Genomic DNA, 14,809 nt, shown 5'->3' on the forward strand with positions numbered 1-14,809 from the left:
ATTTGGAAGCAATCTAAGTGTCCATCAACAGATGAATAGATAGAAAATGTGGTACATATACACAATGGAGTACTAGTCAGCCTAAAAAAGAATGAGATCCTGTCATTTTCAGCAATATGGATGAAACAGGAGGACATTATGTTAAGTGAAATAAACCTGTCACAGAAGGACAAACTTTGCACGTTCTCACGCATTTTGGGGAGCTAAAATTAAAACAATCGAATCCATGGAGATAAAAAGTAGGAGGATGGCTAACAGAGGCTGAAAGGGGTGTATATGAAGAAGTGAGGATGGTTAATGGGTACAAAATTAGAGAAAATGAATAAGATCTAATATTTGATAGCATAATAGGGTGACTACAGTCAACAATAAGTTATTGTACATTTAAAAATAACTAAAAGAGTATAGTTGGATTGTTTGTAACAAAAGAAAGTATAAAAGATTGAGGCGACAATACCCATTTATCCTGTTGTTATTATGATATATTTACACCTGCATCAAAACATTTCATCTCATATACCCCATAAGTATATACACCTACTGTGTATCCACAACAATTAAAAATTTTAAAAGATTTTAAACAAGATGATTCCCAAAACAAGCTTCCCCTTACCCAGTCTTCCCTTATTTAAATATTCAGTTTCCAGAGGATGAGCAAGTTGCATATAAAATTTGATTTTATTCAAAATGTTAGTACAGAGTAACCCTTAAACTCCAAGGACATATATTTCTCTCCTTTTTTTACATTACCAAATTCCTTCTTTCTACACATACAAAGTCCTCACATTTTCACTCTCATAGATAATAAAATGTGCCAGCACTACACAGCACAAATTAGTATGCTTTCCTCAAATTATGCCAGTTGTTAGGAACTTTTTGCCATTTGAAGGAGCCAAATGGAGAAAAATGTCATCGGTATCTGATGAAACAAATTTGGAGACACTCAAATGCTTCCATTTATAGAGGTTCTTTGCACCACTGGTGCCTCTTGGGGAAATTCTGAAAAACATTCCGTCTGTAAACAATCTGTTTCAGTGCCACATGTTTTCTAAATTTCTTTGCCTGTTGACATTTTAAAAAATTAAAAGAACACATTTTCATGAAGACAGGACCTTTTGTTTCTTTTACATTTGCACTATCATATAAATTAAAAATGAAATAGGTAGTCTTGCCCAGTTGTTTGTGAAGGATCATTTTCTAAAGGACACTTCCCAGATCTTTCGCCAATCTCATTTTAAATCACTAAGATCTTTTTTTATGGCCTCCGCTCTCAAGTTAAATAGCACTTATTATTAAAATGAGAACTTCTGGAGATAACGCTTTTCTTTATTTTGTATCTATCTATAGTATTTCCTTCTTGGGTTTAATTTTTTTTTTAAAGGTCTAGTTTTATATTGCTATGACTTTCTGTCCACAAGATAGTTCTAAAACTTTTCCCGGATGCATAATATGATTTTACTTTTGCAGGCCTGAAGTTTTTGGGACCATTTGACTTCTTTGGCTGATGAGGGAATACAGAAGCTATATGCCTAACTTTGGAATAGAGCCCTCACAATGACACCATTGTTGGTCAGATTGCAGAAATGCATTCTCAGGTAAAGAGAGTTCCCTAGAGACCCTCTGGTTCCCACCTTGAATGGTTTTCTGAAGGAAAAATAAACTAGTAAGGTAAATAAAATATTAAGAACTTAGCCAATTGCAGCAGATAACTTTTAAAAAATTAATGATAATCAAATTAAGTAAAATTAATTGAAGTTTTGATCTTTCTTGATATCAGGCCAAAAAAAAAAAATCCCCAATTGATCCCAGAGTTCAGCGCGGTGCTAGCCCTTCCGCCACGGTCGCCATTGGAGAGTAGCAGCCATGGCTCTTCAGTATCCTATGGCCGTGGGCCTCAACAAGGGCCACAAGGTAACCAAGAACGTGAGCAAGCCCAGGCACAGCCGCCGCCGCGGGCGTCTGACCAAACACACCAAGTTCGTGCGGGACATGATCCGGGAAGTGTGTGGCTTTGCCCCATATGAGCGGCGCGCCATGGAGTTGCTGAAGGTCTCCAAGGACAAACGGGCCCTCAAGTTCATCAAGAAAAGGGCGGGGACACACATCGGGCCAAGAGGAAGCGGGAGGAGCTGAGCAATGTCCTGGCCGCCATGAGGAAAGCTGCTGCCAAGAAGGACTGAGCCCCCTCCCCTGCTGTCTCCCTGAAATAAAAAACAGCTGCGCTCAAAAAAAAAAAAAAAAAAATCCGCAATTACAAGGATACTAATACTACCGTCTTTCTATGCACTGCTTGAGCTGAAATCTGTAGAAGCTTTTTTCTGAAGAGGATTTAGCCTACACTATTTAAATCGGGTGAAGATAGTTATATAGAGGCAGGGAAGGAAATGTAGATAAATGTAGATAAACAGGAAAGTATAATGTAGATAAATAAGATCTGGGGAAATAACATTACTTCCTTTTAGTAGAAGAATCTAGAAATAAAGATTCAATTTACACACTATCTGTGTCCTTTTGTGGCAAAAAGTAAATTCTTAAAATTGAATATATGAACATTACAATGATTTGTTGAATAAAATATTTTAATTCCCTAAAGTTTGCAAACAGATATTCATTTAAATTCTATATATATTAAGAAAGATTTCTCTAAAGTTCTGTCTGTTACAACGACAGTTTCTACTCATACTTTTTTTGTCTTGCCTTCAGTGATAACACCATGGCTGTTTAACATTTCTTATTAGTTTTCATTCACACAACCTAATTCGTTAGGCTATGATTTATTCTGATCTTGTGATTGTATGAGATTAGGGTTCCAGGAAACAGAGTCTGAAAGAGAGATTTGGCTACAGAAGACTTATTGAAGATGGCCCCTATAAAGGAAGGAGAGAAGGAAAAATACAACAGAGACTTCAGCCAATTTCAAGGGGAGATATGGAGCTGGGCTAGTGCTTCAGAATTGTTCCCAGAGTAAGGAGGTCACACCTTATGGCCCTGCATCAGCAGTCATTGAATGAAGGTTGATCCTATGAAGAAGGAGGTGGGGCAGGTAATTGTGGCACAATGGAGCTCTCATAGCTGAGGGAAATTTCTAGAGAGAGACTCAGCTGTGAGTCATCAGCAGCCAAAATTAATTCAAAATGGACTATAAACCTAAATATAAAAAGAGAAACTTGCTGGACATGTACAACCTATCAAGAATGAAACATGAATAAATAGTAAACCTGGACTGACAAATAGCAAATCACAAGATTGAATCAGTAATAGAAAGTCTCCCATCAAAGAGAAAGAAGCTCAGGACCTGAAAGCTTCACAGCTCAAATCTACCAAGCATTTAAAGAAGAACTAATATTAATTCTTCTTAAACTATCCAAACAATTGAAGTGAAGAAAATGCTTTCTAATTCAGTCTATGAAGTGAGAATTACCCTGATACCAAAACCAGGCAAGAACACAACAAAGAAAAAAACTACAGGCCAATATTTGTGATGAACATAAACACAAAAATCCTCAACAAAATGTTAGCAAATACAATCCAAGAGCATATCAAAAAGACTATTCATCATGATTAAGTGGGATTCATACCAGAGATGCAAGGGTAGTTCAATATTCACAGATCAATAAACATTACTCATCATATCAACAAAATAAAGGCCAAAAACACATGATCATTTCAACAGATGCAAAAAAAAAAAAAAGACGTTTGATGAAATGCAACATCCCTTCATGATAAAAACTCTCAACAAATTTGGTATAGAAGGAATGTGCCTCAGCACAATAAAGACCATGTGTAACAAAGCCACATCTAATATCATACTAAATGGAGAAAAGTTGAAAACATTTTCACTTAAATCAGGAACAAAACAAATATGTCAACTTTTAACAGTTTTATTCAACGTAGTACTGGAAGCCCTAGCCAGAGCAATTAGGCAGTAGAAAGAAATACAGGGCCTTCAAACCATAAAGGAGGAAATCAAATTGTTCCTGTTTACAGATGACATGATCTTTTGTATAGGAAACTCCAAAGACTTCACACAAAAACAGATCTTTACAATTAAAACTATAAAATATTGATGAAAGAAATGGAGGACAGAAATAAATGGAAAGATTTCTCATGTTCATGGACATATATTAATATTATTAAAATGTCCTCACATCCAAAGCAATTTGCAGATTAAATGCAATCCCTATCAAAATGCCAAAGGTATTCCTTACAGAAATAGAAAAAGCTATCCTGAAATTTGTATGGAACCACAAAAGATCCCAAATAGCTAAAGCAATCTTGATCAAATAGAACCAAGCTAGAGGCACACTACCTTACTTTCAAATATAGTGCAAAGCAATGGTAAACAAAACAGCATGGTACTGGCATAAAATACTGAAATCCACATATTTACAGCCAATTGAACTTCAACTAAGTTGCCAATAATACACCCTGGGGAAAGGACTCTCTTCAATAAATGGTGCTGGGAAAACTGGACAGCCACATGCAGGAGAATAAAACTAGTCTCCATCTCACCCAACTTACAGAAATCAACTCAAAATCCATTAAAGACTTAAATGTAAAATCTGAAACTATGAAAACACTAGAATAAAAAGGAAGCTATCAACACAGTGAAGAAACAACCTACAGAATGGAAGAACATTTTTAAACAAAGTATGCATCTGACAAGAGGTTAATAAGCAGAATATATAAGAAACCTGAGCAACTCAACAGCAAAAAAAACCCCTAATAATCTGATTAAAAATGGGCAAAAGCCCAAAATAGACATCTCTCAAAAGACAAACAAATTGCTAACAGGTATAGTTTTAAAATGCTCAAATTCACTAATTGGGAAAATGGAAATCAAAACCACAATGACATATCATCTTATTCTAGTTAGAATGGATATTATCAAAAAGTCAAAAAATAATGAATGCTGGAGAGAACAAGGAGAATGGGAGATTCTTATATATTGTTGGTGAGATTGCAAACTAGTACCACTACTGTGGAAAATAGTAGGGAGATTTCTCAAAATTTAAAAACAGAACTACTGGCTGGACACAATGGTTCATGACTGTAATCCCAGCACTTTGGGAGGCCGAGGCAGGCGGATCACTTGAGGTCAGTAGTTGAAACCCTGTCTCTACTAAAAAAATACAAAAATTACCCAGGCATGATGGCATGTCCCTGTAGTCACAGCTACTCAGGAGGCCGAGGCAAGAGAATTGCTTGAACCTGGGAGGCAGAAGTTGCAGTAAGCTGAGACCACACCACTGCACTCTAGCCTGAGTGACAAAGTTGTATTACCCAGCCTCAAGTATTCTTTTATAGCAGAGATTCTGCCTAAAAATAAATAAATAAATAGAACGGCCATATGATCCAATAGACCCACTACTGGGTATATATCCACAGGAAATGAAATTAGTATGTCGAAGAGATATCTGCACACTCATATTTATTGCAGCACTATTCACAGTAGCAAAGATATGAACTCCAACTAAATGTCCATCAATGGATGCATGACTAAAGAAAACGTGATTTATTTACACAATGGAATACTATTCAGCCATAAGAAGAATGAAATTGTGTTATCTGCAGTAACATAACTGGACCTAGCGAACATCATGATAAGTGAAGTAAGCCAGACACAGAAAGAAAAATACTGCATAATGTTACTTATATATGGAATGCAGAAAAATTGATTTCATAGAAGTAGAGAATAAAATAGTGGTTACCAGAGGCTGAGGAAGGTAGGGGAGATGGTGGTATAGTGAGATGTTGGTCAATGAATACAAAGTTATAGTTAGATAGGAGGAATAAGTTCTAGTGTTCCACTGCAAACAATAAATGTATCATTGTTAACTGTAACTACAGTTAACATCTGGAGCTCCTTGAATCTCCCTGAATCTCAATTTCTTAATGTAACTACAGTTAACAATGATAAATGCATTATTGTTACAGTTAACAATAATATATTCTTGTATTTCAGAATTGCTGGAAAAGAGGTTTTTTACTGTTCTTACCACAGAAATGATAAATGCCTGAGGTAATAGATATGCTAATTACCCTAATTTGATCATTGTACATTGTATACACATATTAAAATATCACACTGTACCCCAAAAACATGTACAATTATTATGTGTCAATTACTTTTTAAAAGATGAAAAAACAGGAAAAAAAATCCCTAAAATTATAACTTTTCTAGAATAAAAATTAGGAGAACTATTTGTAACCTTGGGCAAAGATTTTTTAGATCGGATGCCAAAAGCACGGTCCATGAAAATACAAATTGATAAATTAGATATCATCAAAATAGAAAACTTCTGCTCATCTACAGACACTACTAAGGGAGTTAGAAGATCAAATACAGACAGTAGAAAATACTTGCAAAATATATATAAAAATTAATTATATCCAAATTACATGTTTTAAACCCTCGATATTGAATAAGAAACTAACAACACAACTTGAAAAGGGACAAAAGGCTTGAATAAATTCTTCACTAAATAAGATCTAAGGATGGCAAACAAGCAAGTGAAAAGATGCTCAACACCATTAGCTATTAACGAAATGCAAATTAAAACCACAATGAGATATGACTGAATCTATCAGAATGACTAAAAATTTAAACGCTGACCATCATAGGGTTGCAAAGAATGAACTAAAATTTTCATGCATTGCTGGTGGGATGCTAAATGATACAATGACTTTGGAAAACAGTTTAGCAGTTTTTTAAAAGTCAAAAGTACATCTACCATGTGATTCCACCATTCCATTCTTGTGTATTTACCCAAGAGAAAAGAAAGCATATGCCTAGACAAAGACTCACGCATGAATATTCATAGAAGCCGTATTTTTAAGAACCTAAAACTGGAAATTATCTAAATGTCAGTCAACAGGCAATGGATTGTCTTAGTCTGTTGTGTGTTGCTATAAGAATACCTGAGGCTGGGTAATTTAAAATGAAAAAAAGGTTATTTGGCTCATGGTTCTGTAGGCTGTACAAGAAGCATGGTGTCAGCAACTGCTTGGTTTCTGGAGGATCTCAGACTGCTTCTACTAATGGTGGAAGGAGCAGGAATGTGCAGATATCATATGGTGAGAAAGGATGCAAGGTGAAAAAGCAGGCAGGTGCCAGACTCTTTTTAACAATCAGCTTATTGAGAACTCACCCCCAAGGGAAGGTGTTAATCTATTCATGAGGGATCCACTGCCATGACCCAAACACCTCCCATTAGAACTCCCTCTAATACAGAAGATCAAAGTTCAACCTGAGATTTGATGGGGACAAACAAACCATGTCCAATTTGTAGCAGAGATAAACAAATTGGTACCTCCAATTTGCAGAATAATGGGAAATTATTCTGCAACAAAAATGAGTTATTGATACACACTACAAAATGGATAAATTTCAAAACAATTTTTCTGAGTGAAGGAAACCAGTAAAAAAAGGGTACATTCTGTATGTCTCCATTTATAAAAACCTCAAGGAATGCTTGAGGGGTGTGGGCAGGTCTGGAGAGGCAGGTGGGGGAATTCCTAAGGAGCATGAGTAATTTTTGAGGGTGGTAGATAGGCTCATTATCCTGATTGTGGTGGTAGCTTCACATGCGTATACATATTTCAAAACTCATTGACTTGCATACTTTAAATGTGTCAATTTTGCCTTAGTAAAACTGAAAGAGAAAGAAGGGAGAGGCAAAACAAAGAATTTTGAGATAAAATTTCTTACCTATTAGAGTGGTAAAAAAATCAACCTATTTCCTAGAACAGCCACAAATCTTTATTTAAATAGAGGTAGATTTACAGTTCTATATTGTTCTCACCTTAACAATAAACAAAGACATCTACCTCAAATCACTTGAAATGTTCATTTAAAACACAACTGACATAGTAATAACCTTGATTCATTAATGATTTGAAAGTTTTGTCATCAAGAGAAGAATCTTTTGAAAGTCATCTTACAATGTTAATATTTATAGATACCAGAAATATGAACAAATGTATGTTTCCAGGAAAAGTAACAGTATATTACACTAAGTATTAAAAGAACAACTGGATTTACATAATTTGACGCAACCTAAGACACTGCTTGCTTTCCTCAACTTGTCAAATACAACATCTTTTAGCTACTTTAAGGTCACTTTGTAAAGCTGACTTCCTATATAGCGGGCTATGATTTGATGTTACAAATTGAAAACCAAAAAGTGCTTTCATATCTTTGGCACTTAAAATAATAATTCTTTAATAAAGTCATCACTAAATTATTACTTTAAAGTTAAACGTCTTATGGGATTTTATAATAAGCCTAGTTTTGCACACTGAGTAAAATACTTCATATATATTCTAGAGCTAATGAATCCACACCCATAGTCTTACTTTTAGATGTACCACGCCACATAACCAATGACATTACACATTTTAAATTGCTCATTTGTATGTGTTTAGATTCTCAGAAATAGTTCAGAGGGAGCAGTCCTGATTCAATTTAGGCCAACCCTTCTTGCAATAGAATTTTTATTTCCTAAACAATTTCAAATGAGATAATTTATATGCACTAGCTATTCTGTCAGAAGATGTTAAAATGCAACCAAAGCCATCGTTTAAATAACATTCTAATTCTCCAGCAGGCCCAAGGAATAGATAGGGTTGAGATTAATGGGGACTACCTGGAACGTGAGAGTGGATGTAAATTAACTCTTACTGGATTACCCCATAAGGTTCCTGTTTTAAAGTAAACACATATTCTTTCATCACTTAACATCTGGAGCTCCTTGAATCTCCCTGAATCTCAATTTCTTAATTTCTAAATTGTTAATAATAATAATAGGAAGAAAATTATCAATATAACAATGATGATGCCAGACGTCACCCTCATGGGCTGCTCTATGGATTCAGAGGGACAGGGAATTTTAACCACATGCTACTATTCCTGGAGATCAGTCTGTTTGTTTTATTTCAAATGATATTGGTTGAGAGCCATTTTGATGTCTGAAATTTTGTTCAAGAGACCAATAAAATCCAGTCCTTTCTTTAGGAATGCGCAGTTTACTAAGGAAGTCCACAAGTCAAAGTAGATTTAGGGAATAGTGCAGTAAAGGCAAATAAAGAACCACCATGACACAAAGGCAGACAGAGCGTGGTTAATTCTGCTTGGTAGTCAAGAAATCTTCAAAGAATTGAAAAGATTTTCTCATCTCTGTCTTCTCCACCAAAACTAAAAGTAATTATTTAAAAGGGGCAACTGAGATCCACCTGCAATTTGGTTCCTCATGGTTCACAGCAGATCCATTCTGCTGAGTTCTATGCTCTATGAGCTCCTTGACTTAAAAGGGACTGTGCTGTGGAAGAAGGCAGCAGTGTGTGTATGTATACACACACTGCTGCCTTCTTCTGGTTTATATATACATATATATATATACATATATATATATACACATATATACATATATATACACATTTATATATACATATACATATATATATACATATATACATTTATATATACATATACATACATATATATATATGTATATGTATATATAAATCAGAAACAGAAGCAGAACCAGTTCCTTCAAGCCCCAGGGCTCCCAACCTCGTCAAATGAAAATTGGAAGGGGATCGATTCTGAACTCCAGGAAGCGAATTGGAGCCCTGGGCAGAAATCCTAAATGTGGTGGGTAATTGGCATCTTGTCCTTTTCAGTGTAGATACTGCCCATGGGAGGGTTACCTCTAGGGTGCTGGTTGATTAGCATCCTTGAAGGACAGGGCAGTTAAGTAGAGATTGGAGCCCTGAAGACTCCCATGTCCCAAATTCAAGGGTCCCCACCAACCAGAGAAAAATTATTTTCATGTGGTCCTGTGAGAGATACTCTTTAAGCAACAGAATCATAAACAGCTCCATTAAATGAAGTAAAACTTCATTACTAGGTTTTCTTAGCTTTAAAAAAAGCAACATAAGATTAAATTATCATCAGAGTTAGATAATACATTTTTAATTGAAACCAAACTAATTTGATTTGCCTTTGTCTAATATTTCTTAAAGAGAAATTCTCTTTCTGAAAACTATAAATTTGACGGCTATGTCCAGTTTGTCTAGGATGAAGTGAAATGAACTACACTGAGACGAGAGATGTTAACATTTTATGAACAAAAATAATTGCACAGTGAGGTTCCAGATATATACCTTGTAAGAGAATCAGTTGTTCTTAGCTAGTGATGGGATTTGGATCTGCATCTCCAACCAAATCTCATGTTGAATTATAATGCCCAATGTTGGAGGCAGAGGCCTGGTGGAAGATGATTGAATCATGGAGGATGTTTCCCATGAATGATTTAGCACCGTCATCTTGATGCCTTGGTGCTGTTCTCATGATGGTGAATGAGTTCTCAGGAGATCTGGTTGCTAAAAAGTGTGTAGCATCGGCCCTCTCTCTCTGTTGCTCCTGCTCCTACTGTGTGAGATGTCTGGCTACCTTTTTGCCTTTTGCCATAATTGGAAGCTTCCTGAGGCCTCCCAAGAAGCAGAAGCCTCTATGCTTCCTGTACTGCCTACAGAACCACGAGCCAATTAAATCTCTTTTCTTTGTAGATTACCCAGTCTCAGGGATTTCTTTATAGCAGTGTGAGAATGAACTAATACAGCTAGCAATGCTGGGAGTGGTAGAACAGAACTGTTGAATCCAAAAAGAAATAGAGAAATTAAAGAACAAAGTCCCCTGGCCCACAGGGTACGCCAGTGGAATGCTATCAATTTTGAATAACCATGCTCCTGCACACTTTCAGGTACTTAATCATTTTCACATCCCCAAAATCTTATTTGAAGCAGACTAGTTAAGCCTCATTATCTTCATTCTAGAGATGAAAAAAAAGGGTTCGAGAGTTTAAATGACTTGGCTATCATCAAACAGCTTAGAGATGGCAAATTTTGGCCTCATTACAAGTTTTTTGATTCCTAGTCCTGTAATTTTTCTCCATACTACAATGCCTCTACATTAGAGCTGGAAAGATTTTTCCAGAAATGTCTCTGGTGGAGTCCAGAGTATCTTCAACCTGAATCAAAGGAGATTGGGGGAAATATAGATAGCTAAATTTTTCTTTTTAAAGACAAACCCTCAAAGTTATATACAAGTAGAGAACTGGTATAATACCCATCGCTTCTGTGAACTTAGCTCCAGCACCTCTCAGCAACCCACAGTTTCACCCGAGGCCTAGGGAGGGACTCAGTGTTGCTCAGGTAGAAAGGACCCAGCTTTCCCAGGACATAATGGAGCTCACAGCGTAAGAAGACTTCAAGTGTCAGAGCTAGACATGTCATGAGCTGACTTGAAAGAGAATAAAACTAGGTATATCTGGAATAGGCTGTGATTTAAACCCAAGTCTAGCTAAACCAAATAATGTGTTGTAACTGATGTATATCATTCATGTGTGAATTCCAGGGTTTCCTCATATACAAGCTGACACTTTAAAAAAATAGCCCAGGATGTCTACAGTATTGTAGGAGCAGTGTGCCGTTTATCACACGTCAAAATGAGAAAGGCCATGCCATATCATATGTAACTTTTCCAAAGCCTCAGTAAAATCCCATAGTTACCACCCCACCCCACTTATATCAGTCTTCTTCTTAGAAAACAACTTTCTATGTTTTATTTCTAAAATCTTTACTAGTAAAATGTGAAAACTAAACAATATCAAGAAAACCTCAATATTAATTCAAGAAGTCAGTTTCATTACCAATAATGATTTTTTAAAACAAAGAATTCATACAAACTACATTTCTTACCGATATTTTGTTTTCTTGTGTATCCGACTCTAAACTTCCAGACGTCATGCTGAAATAAAGTAAAAGTTTAGAATTCCAAAATTTTATTTCAGGCACGCATGTGCGCACACACCCCCCAGCACCTACGTTGAATAGATGATTAGACTGTAACATTTAAAATAAATTTTCTAAAGTATTTCCTCCAAATGTCAATTTCCGGACATTTCTAAAGGAAATAAAAATAATGGAATGTAAACTTTACTTGCAGAAGATAAAATAGCCTTTAAAGGTTCTCTGGAGAATAAGTAGCCTGAACAGTACAATCTGTTCTGAAAACCTGCAAAATCTTGTAATTCAACTAAAAAAAAAGTGGAGAGAGGAAAGCATAACCTAAGAATCCACAGACGTGGAGAATTCATTATCTCCTGCACTGTTCTCTCTCCCTCTCTCTCCTCTCTCTATCTCCTGGATCATTTCCATTAACTTATAAACATGTTGTTATTTATCATGCCTTGAGCCTTACCGCTTTAGTATCCACTTGATTATACTGACCTTTTTTGTAATTCAGTTTACAGCAAAACTATATTCTCACTGTCTCCAATTCCTTCTCTTTTATTTTTATTTTTATTTTTTTGCTAAAGCCATTGCAATTGGCTCACTCTTACTAGTACCACTCCACAGAAATGGCACTTGTCAAATTCACCAAAGATCTCTGCATTCTTATACCCGGTGATTATTTTTCACAACTCACCTTAGCAGGTTTTAACATGACTCATCACTGTCTGAAATACTTTCTTCACTCAGAACATCCCAGAGTCCCAGAACACTTTCTCTAAGTCTATCCACTTGGCTTACTCTTCCTTCCTTCTTGTCTTTGCTCAAATATCATCAGCTCAGTGGGACCTACCATATGTATCTCATTTAAAATTTAACCCCTCACCTCATCACCATACTGTTTTCTCTGTGATAATTATCACATTCTAGCATACTATTGAGTTTTCTTATTTATTATACTTTTTGTGTCATCTCCCAACTGAAAATGTAAACTCCTTGAAGATAGGAAACTTTTTCTGTTGTTTTTGCTACTCCATTCTCAGCATCTTGAAGGATAGGGTGGTCAACAAATATTTGTTAAATGAACTACCTAGTAAACCTTATAGATTGAATATATTTCTTTCTGTTGTTGCCAATTAATAAAGCCTTACTTTTAAATCCCAAGGTACTTTTATTATTTTCTGTCCCACTATCTTCCTCATGAATATATTGTTTTCTTTCCATATTTCCGTGAACATTTCTCTCTTTTACTCACTTTTTAAAAAAATTGAAACCATTTAAAAATGTTCACAAAGTAATCAGTGACTACTGAACAAAATTAAGTTCTCACTTAGTGAAAGGAGACACTGGGGCTCTGAGAGATGTAATTGCTTTTCTCGTGTGACACCCAAATCAGCAGAAAAACAGTATTTAGTTACTTTCTACTTGACAATACCTCTTTATCATGAAATGGAAAACAAACTCCAGGTCACTGCGGTTGCTAGGCAAACCAACAAATGGCTTTAAAGGATCTTAATAAACTGAGCCTTCTAACTAATTTCATCTTCTATGAGTGAAACTCACAAAACGGATGTTTTCCCTCAACTGTACTGCCTATTATTCCAGAGTGCATGCTTATCCTTTTCTTTGTTTCCTCCGGCCAAAGCACTCATACTCTCTTTTCTGTTTGTTGAAATCTTACCATTTCTTCACACCGTAACTCAAATGCTGCCTCCCGCTGAAGACCCTCAGACCCTACAGGTCAGAAATGTTTCTTGCCTTTGTGCTCCACAAGCAGGTTTCAGACATCCCACCTCTTATAGCCCTTATTACGGTTCACGATGTATGTAATGATGTGTGTACCTGTGTTTTGCATTTTCTCAGTAACACCCTCATAGAGGACAAGGGCTGTGCTTTATTTTTTATGCTAGGTAAGGAAGTCATATTCGGTCACTGAATGAAACCAAGCAAAACAAAAGATGTGAGTGCAACAGCCTTATGTGCATAATCAGATGTGCCACAAATGCACCACAGAAAGTACAGTTTGAGGCTACTTAAAAAATAATGCCTGAAACAAAACTGCTGATTTAAAAATCAGAGCTTTGGCTGCCTGACAATTATATTTAAAGATCATGAGTCATGGCCTCAGAGTAACCATGGTAACTCAGCATACACAGGAGAAGTCATGTTGTACAATAATTAAGAGGGGGGAAAAAAAGCTTTAGAAAGCCTATTAGCCTTCAGATAAAAAAATATAATTAACCAATGTGTTTATGAAGTTTGTTTTTATTGCAATGTTTTCTTACTTCAGGGTTCATTGGAAACCTGGAAAAAGGTCTTTAAATTTCTGTTGGCAGGGGCATATCAATCTTACATAGCTTTTTCTCAGTGTGTTATAAGAACATTGAAATTTCCTTCCTTTAAATGAAATTCCTTTCTATCTGCTTTCTAAACTTTTTACTTCATGCTTTTTATGTCAAATTGGAGGACTAATTACTCACCAATTATTCTGTGTGAATAAATGATTTTATTAAAATTGGCTAGGAAATACTGCTATTGAGCACTTAATTTTTATAAAAGAGGATTTCCTGGGAAATTTCTGTTTTGTTCCTTAGATTAATTGGATCCAGGGCCTAACTCTCCCTTACTTAGACAATGTAGGAGCAAGTTCCCACTAAGTTTATGTAAACTGTGGAGAAGGTCTGTCTCAAGGGCATGAGAAGAGGAAAGTAGAAGGGAAAGAAGAAGGGAAGGCAAACAAGACACATGGGACCAGTTCCTGCTTCGAAGTGAAGACGCTGAACTGAAGTTACCTAAAGATCAACAGGAATAGCATGACACTCCCCTGTCTCCTGCCTCAAAAGCCCAGCTTTCTATCTGCACAGAACATTCAGCTCCATACACCAGAAATAAAAAACACTAACAAGAATTTACAGTGAGAGCACAGCCCTGCTTTTCACTTGTTTTTTCTGTTGACCGTACACTGGGCTATTCATTTGAAAGTTGTTCATCACAGGCCCACCCTGCTTTGTTA

General features: G+C 36.0%; 1 protein-coding gene and 1 pseudogene across 1 annotated transcript in view; one reads left to right on the forward strand and one right to left on the reverse strand.

Annotated features, from left to right (window-relative positions):
- CCDC192 (coiled-coil domain containing 192) overlaps window positions 1-14,809 on the reverse strand; it is a 203,401-nt gene that overhangs the window by 187,699 nt on the left and 893 nt on the right. Inside the window, exon 2 of the mRNA XM_017500991.2 lies at window positions 11,764-11,812. Coding sequence (XP_017356480.2) covers window positions 11,764-11,812 — 49 coding nt within the window. The remainder of the gene's footprint in view (window positions 1-11,763; window positions 11,813-14,809) is intronic.
- LOC108284309 lies at window positions 1,809-2,244 on the forward strand (annotated as a pseudogene).

This window comes from Cebus imitator, unplaced genomic scaffold (assembly GCF_001604975.1).
Source record: "Cebus imitator isolate Cc_AM_T3 unplaced genomic scaffold, Cebus_imitator-1.0 Scaffold275, whole genome shotgun sequence".
NCBI classification, from domain to species: Eukaryota; Metazoa; Chordata; class Mammalia; order Primates; family Cebidae; genus Cebus; species Cebus imitator.